This window comes from Aulonocara sp. 'chitande type north' Nkhata Bay, linkage group LG4 (assembly GCF_057382095.1).
Source record: "Aulonocara sp. 'chitande type north' Nkhata Bay isolate Kocher_YH1m ecotype deep benthic linkage group LG4, A_spYH_male_GT1.1, whole genome shotgun sequence".
In the NCBI taxonomy this organism is placed as follows: Eukaryota; Metazoa; Chordata; class Actinopteri; order Cichliformes; family Cichlidae; genus Aulonocara; species Aulonocara sp. 'chitande type north' Nkhata Bay.
Window position 1 is genome coordinate 12,863,031 of NC_141347.1, and position 19,140 is coordinate 12,882,170.

Sequence of the window (19,140 nt, forward strand, 5' to 3'; positions counted from 1 at the left end):
AGACAAACTGCTCCATTTGCATCCAGTGATCTACGATACAATATTCAGATAAAAATGGATGTACAGCAGAGCGCAAACCAGGCTTGACAGATGGGGACTGTAAAGTATCGGATCAATTCCCGACAATGATTTTACTCATTTTTTTTCCCTGCAGATGACGACGGGAACCACTGTTAGAGATCAAAGATCATCCCATTGCAGAGGTCAAGGTCCCGTCATAAGGCGAAGTCTGTCTTGGATGTCAGATCTTCTTCTTCTCCTCCTTTTACCCAACAATATCATCACCTGAGCCTGACTTTTCCTTTCCCAAGCCACTTGTTTCTAGTAATTAATTAGTTACATGGACAGTGGCTGCATTGCAGCAGAAAGGCTTCATCCCTCATTCTTCTTTTTAAATAATGTTATTACTTCTTTTAATTTCACAGTCGGTTAACAGCCAAGTACGCAAAGCTTGACAGTGGCTAAAACTAAGAGGTTAATATAAATACAAAATGACTCAACAGTATTCAGGAAAGCGCACACGCCCACCTTTGTGAAATTCCTCTTTTCTTTTCCCCCAACTCAGAACCATCTTTTAATGTTTATCCGGTCCTTCTCCATGTCATCTGTGTTTCCTTTTTTCCATCTGGCTGTTTGTATAATTAGTCGTCCCTTCATCGCTTTTGTTTTTCTTATTTTATTGTTCTGATTACACCCCACCTGCTGCCGAATCTGTCACATCCTCCCTCCCGTGACATCTATGATATAATCAACTTTTGGGAAGATTTTTTTTCTGCGACATTCAGCTTAATTTGCCGGCAAGCTTCCCTCATTAGCACTTAACCTGATAGCGGAGGGTAAAATTAACATTGTAACGATTTACAGGGCGAGATCGAGATAAATATTTGCACTTTTTTTTTTACATTTCTTTTATGCATGAATAAGCAGTAGCAACCAGTCAGAGAAAGAATGAGAAGCATTGAGTCTAGGACGAGACTGCATGCTTAATCTTCATCAGCAGATTTTGTCTACTCTGCAGGCCCACATAAAGTAACAGTTGGCAGGGCTGGTTCCACAGTAGCTGATTGTTTGGTCAGGATGTGTAAAAGAAATAACGGCGGCCAGAGAACTCCTCAGAATCCAAGGTATCACATCAAAATCTATAAGAGCTCCTGATTGCAAATAGAACAGCGTCTGAACAGGTAGCGGCGTATAATTTAATACAGCCTGAGCGTGCTGTAAGCATGTGTTCCTTAATGCAAACGAACTTAGCCATGACGCGATCTGAGGCCTGTGAAAAGTGGAGCGATTAAACCTCTAATACATTTACAGTTCTTAAGTCATTAGAGGCTTTTAAATCAATATAATTAATTTGTTTCAGTGATCCAGGTGGGACCTGGAGGAGCAGGTAGCCGGGGGGAGAACTGCTCACAGATCTGCCGAGGGGGGAGCGCTAACCGACCGTGAAGCCATGACCGGAGCCACGTGACTCACACCAGCCGTGGCAGATGTCTCATTTTTTACACCGCCGAGCTTAAATGTTAATTGCTGCAATAACAATAAGGTTTATTGGATTATGCTGTGAAATTAAAAAAGCGGAATCAATCGGAGTGGCAGCGTAAGAGAGGAAAAAGAGGGAAGAGAAAGCACACGGCTGGAGAGAAAACACTCAAGTAAATGAGAAGGAGACAATGCGACGTCTTGGCCAAAAGATAATAAACAGCAGCTTCCACTGTTCCACAATTCCCGTGATCTGTGCTACACATGCAAATCGACGCTCCCAATGAATATTTCCCCTGAATATTTTAACATGCTGAATCATCTGGCTGTATTTGCGGACACACAGCGTTCATTTATTTTGTCACATCGCAGCAAAGACGCCGGTAATTTCTGTAAATGAGAGCAATCGCTGAATGTTACACAAAGCATAATTGGTCTCTGATCCGGTTCCCATACAAATTGTAATGATGCAATAATGAACAACAACAACCAGCCTGTCTATGGAAAGGAGAAATCGGCTGACATTTTAGCAACAAGTATGCCATGCTCGTTCTACAAAAAAACAGACACGGACAGGCGTAAACGACGCTACAGCACAGGCGCAAAATTAACACCACACAAAATAATCAAAGTTGAGCACTGGAGCGGAATATGAGAGCAAGGAGGGGTAGTTTTTTCTACTTTTTTTTAAAATACAAAGCCTTGTTTTCTTGGCACAAGCCGACCCAGCACCACAACAGCATATCAAATGGAGGCAGAAAGCAGCAGTGTGTGGCTTCTCTGCTGTAAATTAGCCACGTGGTTTAGCATGCAGTGTTTCACCTTCACAGGCGCACAGTGAATTACACCGGAGCCATGTCAAAACAATTGGAATGCAAATCAAATACCTTGGGGGTGACTTTGGTCTCCTGGGACCCGGTAATCTACCCTCTCCGGTTCCGTGGCTGATTTTTTGTTGAGTGAAGTATTGATTTCAGCTCAGCATTTTGTAAATATTTACCTCATGGGCATCAGAAAGGCCAAGGCATCAAAAGTAAAGGAGAAAGCTCTCTCTATATGTGTGTGTGTACTTTGGCAGCGGTAGTTTGATTTGGGTAAGTGGAATGCATCTTTGAATTTTTAGAATCTCTTAGGCCTTAAAGAGTAAAGCACCTTCATTTGTGAGCCATTAGAGACAGTAATGAAGTAATGAGTAATGATGGTGACTTCACAGACGAGGACGATTCAGTTACGCAGAGGTTAATTTGAATTATAGCCAGCTGGATGTCTTGTACCACCTACTTTAGAGCAGCCTTTCCACGACCAAATAACTGTACTGTTTTGGCTGCTGTCATTCATACCTGTGAGCTGACAATAATAATTATTACAATGAAGAAAATTGTGGAAACTGTTATCACTAGTCGCTAAGCCTTCAAGAGGTACTAGTCATTTAATCTAATTGTTTACATTTTAATTGATGCACAATACCAGTAAATTGTTGTGTCCAATATATTATGCAGCCATCTGCCACTAGATGGAGCTGCACCCCCGACATCGTTGTAAAAAACTTAAAACTCTGTTAATTGAGGCCTTATATTGTAAGTTAAGCATATTGTTGTATTATTGCCTTGTTGCCAATACAAGCTAAGGGCTCAGTTACATGGGCCTAGAGACTGGTTGGCAACCATCTAGCAACCACAGGGAAAAAATGTATATTTCCCAACTTTTAGGCAATTGCTTGCTGGCTGTTGTTGGGTGAAATAAGTGGCAAAAAGGGCGCTACACCAAACTGTGAGGAATTTTTGAGTTATTTTTGACCAGAATATGTCCCTCTGTGTTCTTATATAGCGAACGAATATCCATTTGTGCAGTTTCTCTAAAATTAGAAATATCCTGTCTCATATTGATGCTCAGAAGCTAGTTCATATATTTATTACTTCTAGGGTGAATGTTGCGATTTATTATTATAGGGAAATCCTAAAAACTCCCTGAAAAGCTGTCAGTTGATCCAAACGCTGCACCTTGAGTACTGACAGGAACTAGAAAGACAGCATGTTTCTCCCACACTGGCTTCTCTTCACTGGCTTCCTTTTAAATCTAGAATTAGTTTAAAATCCTTCTCCTCACTTAAAAAGTTTTTATCAGACTCTATCTTATCTTAAGGGCGTCAAAGTATCTTGTCACCCCAATAAAGCACTTCCCTCTTCCCAGGCTTACTTGTGGTTTCTAAAGTATTTAAAAGTAGAATGGGAGGCAGAGGGTTCCGTTTTTATTTATTTATTTATTTATTTATTTATTTATTTCACACTTTGTACAACAGTTTCCACAGCTAGTTCTTTCAGACAAACCAACCACATTTTCTATCAGTAAAGCACTGCAACCATGTGTGAAAAGGAGCAGTAGGAAGAAAATATTCTTATTAAACCCTGCCCCCTATCTACAATCCAACTTATATTGTAAGTCGGCACCAAAAATCAAGGAACAAACTAACATTAACACTTATTTCAAGTCCTAACTCAAACCAAACAACAAATTTACAATCAGAATATACCACTCCACATAGTAACAAGGAGAAAAGATAAGTAAATAAAATAAATGAGGCAAAAAAATAATGGATCTTTTTTCTATTAACACCAATTTTATTCACATTCTTCATATTGAGTTATCGTTTTAGACATGTAACACTTTTTAAAACAATGTAAATTTATACAATTCTTTAAATTATAATGAAGAGAGTTCCACAGTCGTATACCCCTAACCGTTGGACTCATTAATCTTTGTGTAGTCCTAGCTAGCTGATGCTTAAAATAAAATTTCCTTCTGCTGTCTTCTCCCCCCGAACACGTTAAAAAGACTCTTTGTAACTTAAAAGGCAAAATATTATTTTTAGCCTTAAACATAATTAATAGTGTCCGTAGTTTCACTAAATCTCCTAATTTTAATAATTTGGATTTTATAAATAATTTATTTGTATGTTCTCTATATTTAACGTTATGAATCATTCGTATCACTTTCTTCTGTAATAAGTTTAGAGGTTTTATATTATATCCTCATATGTATTCCCCCAAACTTCGACACAGTAACTAAAGTATGAGAAAAACAATGAAAAATATAAAATGTGCATTGTTTTGTAATCTAATAAATCTCTTACATTTCCCAAACTATAAATGTCTTTAACCATCTTCTTTCTAATATACTCAATATGTGATTTCCACGTCAAATTTTCATCTACTATTACACCCAAAAAGCGAAATTCAGTAACTCTTTCAATCAATTCTCCATTAATGGACATAATGACTTCTTCCTCCTTTACACGATTGCCAAATATCATGAATTTCGTTTTTGTCAGATTCAAATATAATTTATTTACATCAAACCATTTTTTTAATCTTAACATCTAAGAAATCATAATTTCAACCAAATCTTTCAAATTCACTCCTGAGCAATAAAAATTTGTGTCATCTGCAAATAAAATAAAACTTAACTTTTTTGATACGTCACAGATATCATTAATATATAAATTAAAAAGTTTAGGTCCCAAAGTAGAACCTTGAGGAACGCCACATACAATCTTCAATCTTTCAGAAGTATTGCCGAGATAATGTGCATATTGCGACCTATTTTCTAAATAACTCCTTAACCAATTCAATGCCACTCCTCTCATACCATAATTATACAATTTAGAAATCAAAATAGAATGTTGTAACGTGTCAAAAGCTTTTTTTAAATCAACGAATACCCCAACTGTGTATTTATTATTATGGGTTGCAGATGAAATATCGTCAATGAAAGTCAACAATGTTAATGCCGTTGATCTATTTTTACAAAATCCAAATTGATTTTCATTTATTAGTTGATTTTTTTCAATAAAACTATCAAGTCTTTGCGCAAAAGGTTTTTCAAGCACTTTTGAAAACTGTGACAAAGAGACACTGGCCTATAGTTGTTAAAACTATGCTTATCTCCTGATTTATATAAGGGTATCACTTTTGCCACTTTCATTCGATCAGGAAATATTCCTGATTGTAACGAGAGATTAAAAATATAGCAAAGAGGAATACTTATACAGCCTAAAGTCTTTTTAATTATAACCATGTCTATACCATCACAGTCAGTAGGTTTTTTATTTTTAAAGTTTTCTACAATTGCTACTATTTCTTTTATGGTAATATCAGCTAAGAATATAGAATTAAGCACTCTACTTTCTCCTTTCTAGACTTTCTCATATTCTGGGTCGTCATTTTTTCTAATTAAATTTGCTAAAGTGGGTCCAACATTTACAAAAAAGGAATTTAATTCGTTTGCTACTTCAGTCTTGTCATCAACAACTTGATTATTCTTAATGAAATAAATAGGCCGATCTGAGGGTGTGTTCTTGTTACCCAATACTTCTTTAAAAATATTCCAAATGCCCTTAATATTATTCTTGTTTTCCTGAAAAAGTTTATTATAATAGTCTTTCTTGGCTTTTCTCAATATCTTCTGTGGAACCAGCTCCGAGTTTGGATTTGGGAAAGAGACACCCTCTCTGCTTTTAAAATTAGGCTTAAAACTTTCCACTATGGGTGACCAAAGCAATTGTAAATGGGTTTTTGATGCAACACTGTATACTGTAACTAATTCTACCAAGCGACAGAAAGCAACATCCCACAACTGCTGGCCAGTCGGTTAGGGAATACACATTTTTTCCTAGTGACCAGTGGTTACCAGGGGCTTTAGGTCAGCATTCCCCAAACCCCGGGCAACGGACCCGTACCGGTCTGTGAGCCGTTTGGTACTGGGCCGCGAGATTTGAGGCTCAGGAGTGAAATTTATGGTTTTCAGGGTTTTTATCGTTAACTTGGTTTACCTGAGAGAGGAGGACGTTACTCTCAATGTTGCTGGTGCATTTCAGGAGGACGCTGCTAATAAAGTTACACAATTACACAGTGAATTCACGTTTATTATTATATTTACAACATATCACAGTTTTTGTCTTGGTTATATCATTTTACTTTGTTGTATTTATCCTCCGACACCTTAAAGGCCGTTCTGTGAAAATATTGCCTGACATTAAACCGGTCCGTGGCGCAAAAGAGGTCAGGGACCACTGCTTTAGATGACTTAGCTTTAGCAACAGATTTTACAGCAACTACCATCTACCACTTGCAACCAGTCAAGGTTGCCAACAGGTCTCTAGGCCTGTGTAACTAGCCCTAACTCAGAATATTTGATTTATTTTTAATATTTTTTGGGGCCCTTTTATGGCTTTCTTTTTGATATAAACAGTGAAGACTGATAAGAAAGCGGAAGACATGCGGCCGCAGCCCTTTGCTATGCGGCATATGGTTGCCTGCTCATTACAGTGAGCTAAACCAGCACCCCAACTCACAATGTTTACTACATAAGTAAATATGTAGCAATGATACGAAGGGTACAACATGAAATACACATACTGAAGTATCTGAATTGAAAAATTGTGTATTTGATGGTACTCCAACATGCAGCTATTATCTTATTTGGATAGCTAGGGTCAAAGTATTAACAAAGAGCCTTTTCTTGCTATAATATCCCACTTTTCCCCACCCTTTCTCACCCTGCTGATTGAGAAGACGAAGCCGGGCTGGCCGGAGCAGACGCCCATGAAGCAGAAGCGCAGCTGCCAGTAGAACCAGTGTTCACAGATGAAGGTAATGAGTGAAAGAGCCATGGCAGCACCTAGCATGTAGAAAACGCCAGCCATGTTGTCCACATCCAGCTGGCTGGACATCACCTCATTCTTCTCATGGTGGCAGATCCCTGTCAGCCAGAGGGACTCCAGCTCCTCCATCTCACCTGGACAGAGGTATTGGCATGAGGTTTTGGGAAGAAGACGAAGGGAGGGAGAAAGTGACAGGACGAAGGAAGAAACAGATGGTGAGAAGAGATGGACGAGGAGCAGGCCAACAAGGAGGGGATTGGATGGAGGTGAGACAGGAGGGGTGTACGTGGACGGACAAGAGAAGAAGAAGGAGGGCACAGTGAGGATGTGTGGGGGAAGTGTTTTTATGTTTGAGATGTGGAATTGAAGTAAAGAAAGGAGTGTGAAAAAGAGGGAATGGAAGTATTATATAAAGTAGAGAAGAGGGACATGATGTAATAACAAGATGGGTATTGGAGGACATGAGGGATGGAGAAAATGATGCAACAGAAGAAGAGAAGACGGAAGATGGCGGGCAGAAGAGAAAAGGGGGGTCAGGGTGGTTAGAAGTGAAATACAGATCTTAAATTCTGCAGCAGCTTCACAGCAGACAGAGGAAGAGTAAAACACACATGCCACCAGTCACATGTTAATCACATTAGTCTTATTTGCATTGTTTTCTCCAAATAATTGCATATATAGGTATCTGGTATGCATCTGACGCTAGTCCCCGAGCTTGTGCTTGTTTTTGTGGGTCACCTTCTGTTTCATCACGAGCTGTTCTCTATCAAAGCTGACTGTGGCAGGACAGGCGTCGGTTAATTAATCATACATTCAGCCGCTGTCGCTCCACGTCAGCGCAACTCCACCAACACACAGCCCAGCCTGGCCTCTGAGCATCAACAAGCGTCTCCGCAGCATGTAAACGTAAAAAAAAGAGGCACTGCACACAAAGGCATAAATACAGATACATCACCCAGCTGCCTCTACTTAGATCTACTGATAAACAGTAACTGGAACCCTTGTGCAGCTATTCTGACAGTGGCATCTCTAGTTAGGGCTGTCTCCTGGGAGTCAGTATGCCACTTTGTCACTAGTTTTCATTTAGTGCTGATTTTAGTGGGAAAACCTGCTCATCTTTTTGTTGTTCAATGGACATCAGAGAATACAGAGTGAGAGGAGACAACAACTGTAGTTGACTGGCTTAAAATCCAGGACACGGTTACAGTGTTTCACACTCTCATACAGAAACTGTCCTCCTTTCACACGGATAAGACTGAGACTAAGACACTATTTAATAGATCTTTTACTGAGTCTGTTTTATCTTTTCCTTGGTATCATGGTACGGTAACCTATCTCTGAAGGACAGAAACAAAGTGATGCAAATTGTGAACTGGTTAGGGAAGCTGCGAGGTACATCACAGCTCAACTTAGAGTCTCTGTATACCAGACAGCTGCAGAGAAGGACCAGCTCCATCTTAAATAATGACTCCCACCCCTTTTGTTGGGATATTCAGCTTCTTCCCTTTGGACAGAGGTTTGTAGTCCTTAAATGCAGGAGAAAGCATTAGAGAAACGACTTTGTCTTAGTTGATATTCTTTATTAAACGATAGCAAATTTGCTTATATGCCTTTTTTTTTTACTATTTTTACTGGAACACTCTCACTTTTTTCCCTTTTATTTTTCTTATTGTGTCTATGTTACAATTGTCCAGTATTGGCGTTTGATGTCTGGTAGAAGGGTTGCCTGCACTTTGAACTGCAAAACAAATTTACCTATGGGTATCAATAAAGGAACCTGAGCCTAAGTGTTTGTTCAGGACTTGTAAGGAGTGTTAATAAAGGTTAATGTAACTGACAGCTTTTTGACTTCAACTTTCCTCCAGTCCTCCAAACCCCTCCCTACAAATCCCTCTAAACATTCAACTCAAGATTCATTAACATCTCTAGGAGCCTTTAGCACTGCTGAGCGATACTGCAAATTTTGGTATCGATCCAATATCAAGTGAATTAAGGGCAGTATTGCCGATGTCAATACCGATACTTTTAACCTATAAAAGAGTGTCATGATTTATGAGCTGAATCGTCGTTGATTTGCCAAATTCTGAAGAGATTTTAATGAACATCAAATGACAGTGTTGTGATTTTGTTCTTATATATTGGTACTGGTTTTTTTTAAGAGAGCTGGAATGTAAATGTGCCTGTCTTTAAAGGCCTTTGTGTCAGCTTCAGTTGTTTAAATGTGCTATAGGCTAAAAAGAATTGACGTAACAGTGAACAGAAAAAAGTTCAGACATTTTTCATAGTGCATGTTTGGGGTATATTTTTTTATTATAAAAAATGCTAATAAAAATCTATTCAACACAATTTATACTGAACTATGAGGATAGAAACAAAGTATCGATCCAATTGCATTAGTATCGATCTAATACCGATACCAGTGTTGGTATTGATACTATCAAAATTTGGATCGATCAGCCCACCTCTAGCCTGTACATGAATCTCATGACTCATGTCACCTGCTCCTGACTCAGATGAAAATGATAGCTATCTCTGCTTAATGATCAAGTCCATGACATGAGACTGCAAAATCAAGTGAGTGGAATTTCAGTTGTCTAGGTCTATTCAAGTGGATTTTCACTGTTTGGTTTAGTTATTTAATGACTCAGTCACACTAAAATAAAAATTGGCCAACAAACGCCTTACAACTAGGAAAAAAAATTGGTGGTTGCCTGGTGACGGAAATGCTTTATTTATTTATTTGCATTTTGCATTTGGCAATTGAAGATGTTGCAGCAGCAAACTATTTCCTACTGGTTGATGATGTTGCACACTCAACCTCTGGGGAACCAGAGGTCTCTTTCCAATGGGGGACTCAACTCCTTAACTCAGCTGGTTGCTATATTTTGGTTATAGTATTATAAATAAATAAAAAAAGCAAGGTTGCCGCTACATAATCGAATTAAATCATCAACCTCCAGCAACTATCTCAAAATTTGAGGTTACGAGGTTCTTGCTAGACTTAGGTAGTTAATCTGAACTTTTATTTCAGAATTTATATCTATGTATATGGCAACGATTTGTGATTTTTACTGATTTATTACAGTTTATTGCCATATTGCCATAAACAGATTGCATGCAACTAAGAGACCAACTAGGTCTTATTTATGTCTCGAAGCAGCAAAGTTACATAGAAGTTGGCAACTGACTGCGAGTGGTTGCAAACCAGGTCCCCATTTTCGAAAGCAAAAAGAAAATTTCAAAAAGCAATGAGATCACAGTTAATTGCACATGTTCTAATAACTTCGGTCATGCCGCGGTCTCCCAACAACTGCTTTCCCTAGTGTGACCGTAGCATAACCAATCTGCTGTAACTCTGAGGGAATGCTAGACTTCTACACTTTAAAGCAGCATTACAACATTTTTTGAAACATGGTTTCTTTTTGTGGGAGCAGAGAGTTACACGTCAAAGTCAGTCGTTTCTTTGATTTTTGTATGATATAAGATAAGCTAATAGTTTAGCTAGTAGCTTAGTTAGTAGCTTAGCATAATCTGTTTGTTTAATCTCCAGAAAACATTAAATTGCAATTTTATGCCACGTAATGAGCCAATACTGTAAATGATTAAAATGCAGACTAAATATCTGAGTTGGCTCTATCGTCTCATCTAAGCCAGAAACTACATCTTTAACTTCTATGGAGCTTTGCTATGTGATAAACAAAATACAGACATCTTTCCTATTCTTAATTTTAGTCACTGTCTAAAATCTAATAACCTTGTTACAAAATGTCATATAAAATCTTAAAGAAGTATATTTTATGACGGAATAAGAAGTAACTATTACATCACCGATGCCCGGTATCTCTGTAATGATGCAACAGGTCTTTCACTGATTTCAAGGGCAAAAAGTTCATCAGAAGCAAACGAATGATTCCGTTTAAAAGTGAAACAGGAAATTTTGCAGTTTAACTTTCAGGACAGCTGTGATATATTTTTTGCTCAGGCCTGCGTCAAACTACCCCGACTCTCTTCCAGCCTGCATATCAGGCCACTGCGCTCGCCGCTTGAGTCTGATCACTTTCTAGGCCACCAGGAGGGGAGTGGATGGCGAGGCGTGGTAAAGTGACATTGAAATCCTGAGAGGGGCCAGACAGGGCCGCTCAGTTTCTGTATTAATGCTTTTGCAGTGGCACACGGGGATGTTACAGCGAGCCGACCCACATTCACATTTGCAAGCACACACATAAATTACTCTCAACTAAGTTCGACGGGTTATTAAGTTAATTCTACGACTAACCTAACTGATCATCAATAAGCAACAAGCACACAAAAGACTCTTCCTGAATCGCATGTAGGTTGATAAAAATAAACCTGTGTCATAAATAATCAGAATCTCTACACTGCTTTTACTTTGTAGCCCATTGCGCGCACACACACACACACACACACACACACACACACACACACACACACACACACACACACACACAGGCACTCATTTTTGGAGGGCTGACCCATATTTACATGTGCACGCAAACACACACACACACAAACCCGCACACTAATGCACACACGGTTTAGAAATACACCAGGAGCTATGTTGGCACCTCTAACTGGGACACACTATAGCAGGCCCCTGAGGGCCCTTGGCTCAGGATGCTCACAACACTCTGGACCGTGCCCAAATAAACTAGCTACACCACACGCACTTGAACCTACACACACACAGACACACACAAAACTTCCATTACACTTCCCATACTGAATTAACTGTATATCAAAACCAGGCTGTTAAAGTGGTTAAACTTCACAACTAGCCATTGTTGGTGACGTTTTAATTTGTGCGTGACGAAGAGCTCAAAAATGAACATTTGGAACGCATTTTATTTCCTGCTCATTCACAGACTCATTAATGCTGAAGCTACAGCTGGGACAAAGTGTGTCTCTAAAGAACAAACCCCGGAGAGCTTTGCACAGTCTCCCATAAACGGCAAACATGATCATAAACCACCAGCTTCCCACAGTGGGAGCTAAATTTCAACTTGTATTCCTAACGTTTTACTTTTTCACTCTGCATTTGAGATACAATATGTGGGAGTGGACTTACAGTACATTTGACTCGCAGAGCAAAGCAGACGCACAAGAAAAAGTATGATTTTTATCCTAGCTCTCTCCAAAATCCTTTCCTGAACAGATGGGAGTGGGTGAGATCAACAATTTTACAGTCTGAGAGAGATTTTTTTTTCTTGCATGAGTGAAGGGAAGGGATTTCAAACATTCATGAAAATACTGTATTTCACGCTAATACAGTCCAGACTGTAAGTATATAGACAGTTACACATTTCTTAGTCTTCAGGCTCTGTGCCTCACTAGTGATACAGAAAGAACTGTGTGTGAGATATAGCTCTTCTATCACACAGTGCCAGAATTGTAGCAGTTTTAAAACGAAATTGGCTTTTCTTTTTTTGGGGGTGTGGAAGAGTTCACATGAGGCTCGTAGCTAATTCAGTTACCATTTAGTTTGAGTGGGAGCACCCTGGCAATATGCAGAGCAAAGAGTCAGCCGAGCAAGTGAAGAAGATAAGAAATTATTAGAGCCGTATCAAAGCTAGTTGGTTTGCCAAAATCAACAGTTGGGTTCATAGTCAAAAGCAAAAGCAAACAAAAAAGAACGCCTGGTAGACGGAAAGGAGCACATGGCAAGAAAAATCTCAGTATAACAGCACAGCAAGTCAAGAATGCTGTTGAGGATTGAAAGTCTATTAGTTTAACCTCAGTGGATTCACCGCCGCCAAACTCATGAGAGAAAAATCAAGAGAGGAAAAAAGGCAGTTTGTAAAAAATTGTGAAATGACCCTTAAAATTAGCCAGTGACAAACGTACGGTGTTAAAAAGGTATAGCCAGTGACCCTGACCCTCCTCCTCTGTCAAATGTTGGTGGAGATTCTGTTTAAGGGTGCACGGCTGCCAAGGAAACAGTCAATCAAACAGCAGTTTGCACGATCGGATTCAGCAAAATTCACCAGAAGAAACTTTGTAGTTTTTTGGACAAGACAGCCTTAAACATACGTCTAAGTCAGGGGTCGGACACCTTTCTGATGATGAGTACCATCTAACATTTCCTCAGAAGTTAATGTGCCATATCAACCATCGCATTAGCAATACATTTAATAACGCTCTATATGAACAGTTACACACTGTATAGAACAACTTTATAGAACTATATTTGTTTGCAGATGTTGGCATAGTGCAGTATTGTATTTGTGTGTATTTCCGTGGTGCTGATGCTGCGCTGAGCAGACAGCTCCTGAAGCATTTGAAGTAGCAGAATGTGGAAATTTCAACATCGCTTGAAAAAACTGCCAGCTAGCAACGTCCCTCTCACCGGTAGGCTAAGTGATTTTTAACTAATTATAAGTTGAATCTGGTAGTTGGGGTTCTTAGCTAAGATACCGTTATTAAGAAGCGGCACAACTAATGTCTCTATGTGAGCTAATTTGCGATGTGCACCGGTGGCACGGCCATTTATTTTTTTAATGCACCTTCTCAGATTTACTCACTGCGTGTCGTGCCATCAGTTAACCCTTCGCGTGCCAGCTGTGCCCAGGGTTGCCGACCCCTGTCCTAAGTAATCTAAAGGCTTTTCAGGCAGAGGAGCATCCTAAACTTCCTGCTTCAGTCACATGATCTCACTTAAAGCGAGCTCTGTTTCACATGCCAACAAAAAAGCGGGGGAGGAATTAAGTCTGAGAGGACTTTAGAAAGCTGCTGAATTTACCTGCTTTTGTCTGAGATCTCCAATTGGTGGTCAGTAAGTATAAACAGAGAATCATTGCTCGTCCAGCTTCTTTTTTTTTTTTTTAAATCAAAAATGCAGAACCTGAAGAATAAGAAAGTCTACACTGGACAATATTCATAAGAACGAGCCTACAGCAAAGCCTCAAGCTGTTCATATTGATGGAGCTTTAGTTTTCTTCCCCCCATTATAGCTCTTACTTAAATCGCATTTTCATACGTTAGTTCTTTTTCCTGCTGGCAATAATGTATGAAAACTGTAGACATGAAGTCATTAGCTAAGATTAGAAAAGTAAAATGGTGCAAAAACACATGAGGCACTCAGTCATTCAAATAAACTCACAGGTCAGCCACGTTTGTCAGATCCGAACTCTCAGCTGCTTGTCTGGGATTTTATCTGCTCGTTCATATGTGACAGGGGTGGGGAACTCCAGGCCTCGAGAGCCGATGTCCTGTAGGTTTTAGATCTCACCCTGGGTCAACACACCTGAATCAAATGATCAGTTCATTACCAGGCTTCTGGAGAACTTCAAGACATGTTGAAGAGGTAATTTAGCCATTTAAATCAGCTGTGCTGGAACAAGGACACATCTAAAACCTGCAGGACGCCGGCTCTCGAGGCCTGGAGTTCCCTACCCCTTACATGTGAGATGCCCTCAGTACTGCACAGCCGTACACACAAATGGTTTTCGTGTCTAACAAGGGATTGTAAGGTTTTTCAGGTGCATTGAATTTCAAATTTGCCTGATAGTAACCTGGGTTAGTTCATCTGATAATTGTTTTTCAGCTTGTCCTGCTGTCATAACACAGTTTAAACAGTTTGGTGAACACAATGTTATCCCAAAAGAATAAGTCAACAGAATAAGTTGGGCACACCTATCCTTTAATATTTGCCTCAAGGTCACGGAGAAGTTTTTGATCTGTTAACGTCTGTGTTAAGCTGGTCTTATCTCTGCGTCTATCCGATCCGTTTATGTGTAATTATACAACTCATCGCATCAGCACAGCTGCGCGCGTGACATCATTAAACGGTGGAGTGTCAGCTCGCTCGCTCACCGTCTCCAAAGAGCTGCAGGATGGCCAGGTCCACATGTCTCTTCCAGAGCGACTCCTTCTGGATGGCGATGCCGTACCCCGTGGTGGCAAAGATGTAGCCGCTGCCAATGGTCACCAGCTTGCAGCCCTCGTCCCTGCCAGCCATGTAGTTCAGCACGGCCGCATCGTAAATGAAAGCGTCTAGTTTGCTGGAGAAGAAGAGAGCGAGGGACAAAGAGGAGGAGCAATAGGTTACAATTAATTAGCACTTGGGAGTCAGACATCACAGCTACAACATTCCAATTAACCTGCTAAATAGCTCTAAGCTGCTGATAAGTCTAATAGACTTCCACTTGGTTTGCCAAAGGCTGGGGCTGGCACACAAACTGGCGAAAAGGCGCACTTGATGAAACTGAAGAGGGGGAGTGATAGTATTATTGGACGTATTCAGCTGAGATATATTTACATGAAGCAAGAAAAACAAGAGAATTTCGCAGTGATTACTTTTTAAGTCATCGTAGCCTGAATTTTACACTTCTATTGAAACAGACATTCTGATCATCGTAGTGAGTCCAATAGTGCTTCTGGGTACTTTAAAACATGATTAGCACCATTCCAAAAAGCATTCAATCAATTGAAATGAACAAAAAGCAGATTGCACCATAATAAATAATACTGTGCCCAAAACAAAGAAATGCACACTCAGTTTAATTCAGTTTTTTCATATAATGCCAAATCACAAAAACAGTTGCCTCAAAGTGCTTTATATTGTAAGGTAGACCATACAATAAGACAGAGAAAACCCCAACAATCGGACAGCCCACTAAGCCCTAGAACTTTGCAACAGTGGGAAGAAAAACTCCCTTTTAATAGGAAGAACTTCCAGCAGAACCAAGCTCAGGGAAGGGCAGTCATCTGTACGACCAGTTAGGGGTGACACTGACCGAAATACTCTTTTCAGTATCTCAAGTAATATATTCTAACACAATTTGCCAGTAATAGATTTGTGAAGTTTAAACATAAATGTGGTCATTTTCATTTTGACATTTTTCTTTTTTAACCACTTTGTTGCGAACATGCTTACCCAGACTTGAGACTCTGCAGAGCTTCATTGACATTTCTCTGATGAAACTTTGTCATGTAGGAGTGCATTTCTGGGTAGTTGTTTCTAATGTTTCTCTCTGTACTTCCATTGGGGACAGTGCCAAAACGAAACGGAGGCGAGAAGTCGTTGGGACTCTGGAACTGAACATAAAAAACAGAGAACGGAGAGGCGTGTAAAACTCTGATAAGTCTTCACACAACATTGGGTAAGGACGAGCGAGTGGCACAGCATCAAACAGAAACCTTTCACCTTACCTTTTTGTCTGACAGACCGGATACCTGGTCCACGTACTCCTCCTGGATCATGAAAGCAGCCAGGTTGGCAGTGTAGGAGGCCAGAAAGATGACAGCAAAGAAGGCCCACACTGATACCATGATCTTACTGGTGGTGCCTTTGGGATTCTGCACTGGCACAGAGTTGTTGAAGACCAGACCCCACAGCAGCCAGATGGCCTTGCCGATGGTAAAGGATGGACCATGGGGCTCTAAATTAAATAGAGTTATTGGTTAAAGACAATAGATCACTTCTGGAGCAGTTGAACAATTCTCCAGGACATCAGTGATCTATTTAGAAGAACAAAACCAAAAATTAGAATTAATTTGCTACATATATTCATTTTAGGATTTCAGTATGATCAAGGAGTTTCATTTTTTCCCCTTCTATGTTTCTGATAAAGAAATTTATCCAGGACTTTGCTTCATGACAAACAACTAGCTTTGGTTTAGTGCTAATTAGCAAGCGCTTGCTCGCTAACATGCTAGACCTGAGTAGCCACTTGGATCTGGCTTCAAAATAGAGTTTGTAACACACTCAGCTTTAAACTGTAACTTTACAATATGTTATTTGTATCTTACTGAGCACTGTGTCAGTGCTTCGCAGCCATACAGTATACGAACTCACTGTATTAACCAAGAAGCTGGATTTAGCTGATAGCATGACACTCCACCTTCTTGTCCAAATACCTGAAACGTGTCCTTCACAAACCAGCCACCGTATTATACAATCATGTGAAAAATAAGGTTTTCACAGGACTCTATGAAAACTTAGCATGCTCTATAATTTACTAGTTTGTAGAATCTCCTTTAGCATCAGTAACATGAAGTAATGGTTTTCTTTATGATGTTATCTTACAACGCTATGGAGGAATTTTGGCCTGCTCTTCTTTGCATAGTTTATTCTGTCCATTTAAGTTTGCAGCCATTTGTGTATGCACAGCTCTGTTAAGGTCCTATCACAGCATTTGATACAGGTTGAGGTCTAAACTTAGGCTGTTGGACCAACTTGATTCTTTTCTTTGTCATACATTCTGTTTAGATTTGTTTCACTTGCTCGTTTGATTAGATTTGTTGCTGTTGGATAGTATTTTGTATACAACAGAGTTCATGGTAGACTCAACAACTGCAAGGTGGCCAAGTCCTGTGGCGGCAAACCAAGCCCAAATAATCACCCTCCACCGCCATGCTTGACAGTTGGTATGAGGTGTTTGTCCTGTTATGCTATGTTTGACTGTCACTGTGGATTATGGACAAACCTGTCCAAACGGAACTGTTCCAGATGTTTTGTGGTTTATTCAGAGGCAACTTAACAAACCTTTTTGGAGAGAAGAGATTCTCTCATGCAAACCCCTCAAAAACAAGTGACACTTGTTCAGTCTTTTTCTAATTTTACAGTCATCAACTTTCGCATTAATATTTGCTAAATGAGGTCTGCAGAGTCTGAGATGTAGCTCTTGGTTTGTTTTTTAATATTTTTATAATATAATACAGATTTACATGATGACAAGGAAGACCTGCTGTTTCATGTCACCTATATAATCTTATATGTGACTGCAGTAAGTAGATTTTCTTTGTTTTATGTAATTTGTTAGAGCGCTGTTGGTTCCATTCATCTATGAGTTGACAGACTGGTGCATTACAGCCATTATGCTGTGATTAGCAGTTGGTTCATAATTTGTGTGGGTATGTGTGATTGTGTGAGAGAGAATGAGAGGGTGTTTGTGTGCAACCATGTGGGTGTGTATTGTTGTGTGGACCGTTTGTTCATGGACAAACTGTCCTTATCGTGCCAAAAATCTCCTTTGTGAAGTTTGCAAGAAAGTTACTTCAATGAATTGGGGCAGAGATTTTACAAATCTGCAGCCGAGTCATTGATATGTTATTACATCAGATCTTCTGACTCCAAACTTCGATCTGCACTCTTCATGATACCAAACTCCCACGGCGCTACAAGCAGATAAAACAAGGAGGCACATAGAAAGAAAACAGCGCTTCAGGGAGGAGTACATCTTCTCCAGAAGCTGATGAAGGATGAGAGGAATGAAAAAAAGATAACTATTGTCTATATATAGCCACATTAGAGATAGAGAGTTGAGGGAGACATTGATTTTTTTTTCCCTTGTTTCTCATCCTTTCAGCTGAGGAGATCTAAGACGAATGCTGTCAGAGTTGACGCGTGAAATATGAAAATGAATGCAAATGACTTGTCCGGTGTGAGCAGCGCTGGAGGATTTGCTGAAACCTGTGCACTGCAGACACAACTGTAAATGATAAAAAGAGAGGCCGGTGAAGGAGGACGAGGAGAATGAAGTCAATGGGTCAGTGAGGACAGCTGGTCTACGCTATATGTGGAGGTGGCCTGCAATGTGTTTCTGTGTCTCATTCATTTTTTGTGAACAACGAAAAACATTTTGTACAACACGGGCCAACTCTTGTATTGTTACAGAAAGGAAGCATCTGTACCTGCACTTGTTTCTTTGGAGAAAATAGCTACTCAGACTGCAAATCTCACTGAACACTCCTTCTCTGAAGAACCAAATTACTGGCCACCATTCTCATTCATAAACCTCACCAGCTAAGACAAGTAACCTGTGAACTGATACTGATCCACAACATTTATTTATTTCTGTGGATCTTATTAGGTGTTTAGTGTCATATCCACAATTTCCAACTTGGCTGTCAGTTCAGATGCTTTCAAAAAAAATCTGAAACAAAAAGTGTCTGAAAATAAAGCCGACAACAGACAAGTAAATGCTGGGTAAGTGCTGGTAAACATGCAAGTGTGTATTGCGTATATCAAAGTGTTTATCAGC

General features: G+C 39.7%; 1 protein-coding gene across 2 annotated transcripts in view; it reads right to left on the bottom strand.

Moving 5' to 3' along the window:
* grin2ba (glutamate receptor, ionotropic, N-methyl D-aspartate 2B, genome duplicate a) overlaps positions 1 to 19,140 on the bottom strand; it is a 140,753-nt gene that overhangs the window by 9,416 nt on the left and 112,197 nt on the right. For both annotated transcript variants that reach the window (XM_086288498.1, XM_086288500.1), the window contains exons 13-16: positions 16,307 to 16,536; positions 16,032 to 16,192; positions 14,969 to 15,156; positions 7,034 to 7,272 (exon numbers count right to left, since the gene is read on the bottom strand). In XM_086288498.1, the coding sequence (XP_086144624.1) occupies positions 7,034 to 7,272; positions 14,969 to 15,156; positions 16,032 to 16,192; positions 16,307 to 16,536 (818 nt within the window). The remainder of the gene's footprint in view (positions 1 to 7,033; positions 7,273 to 14,968; positions 15,157 to 16,031; positions 16,193 to 16,306; positions 16,537 to 19,140) is intronic.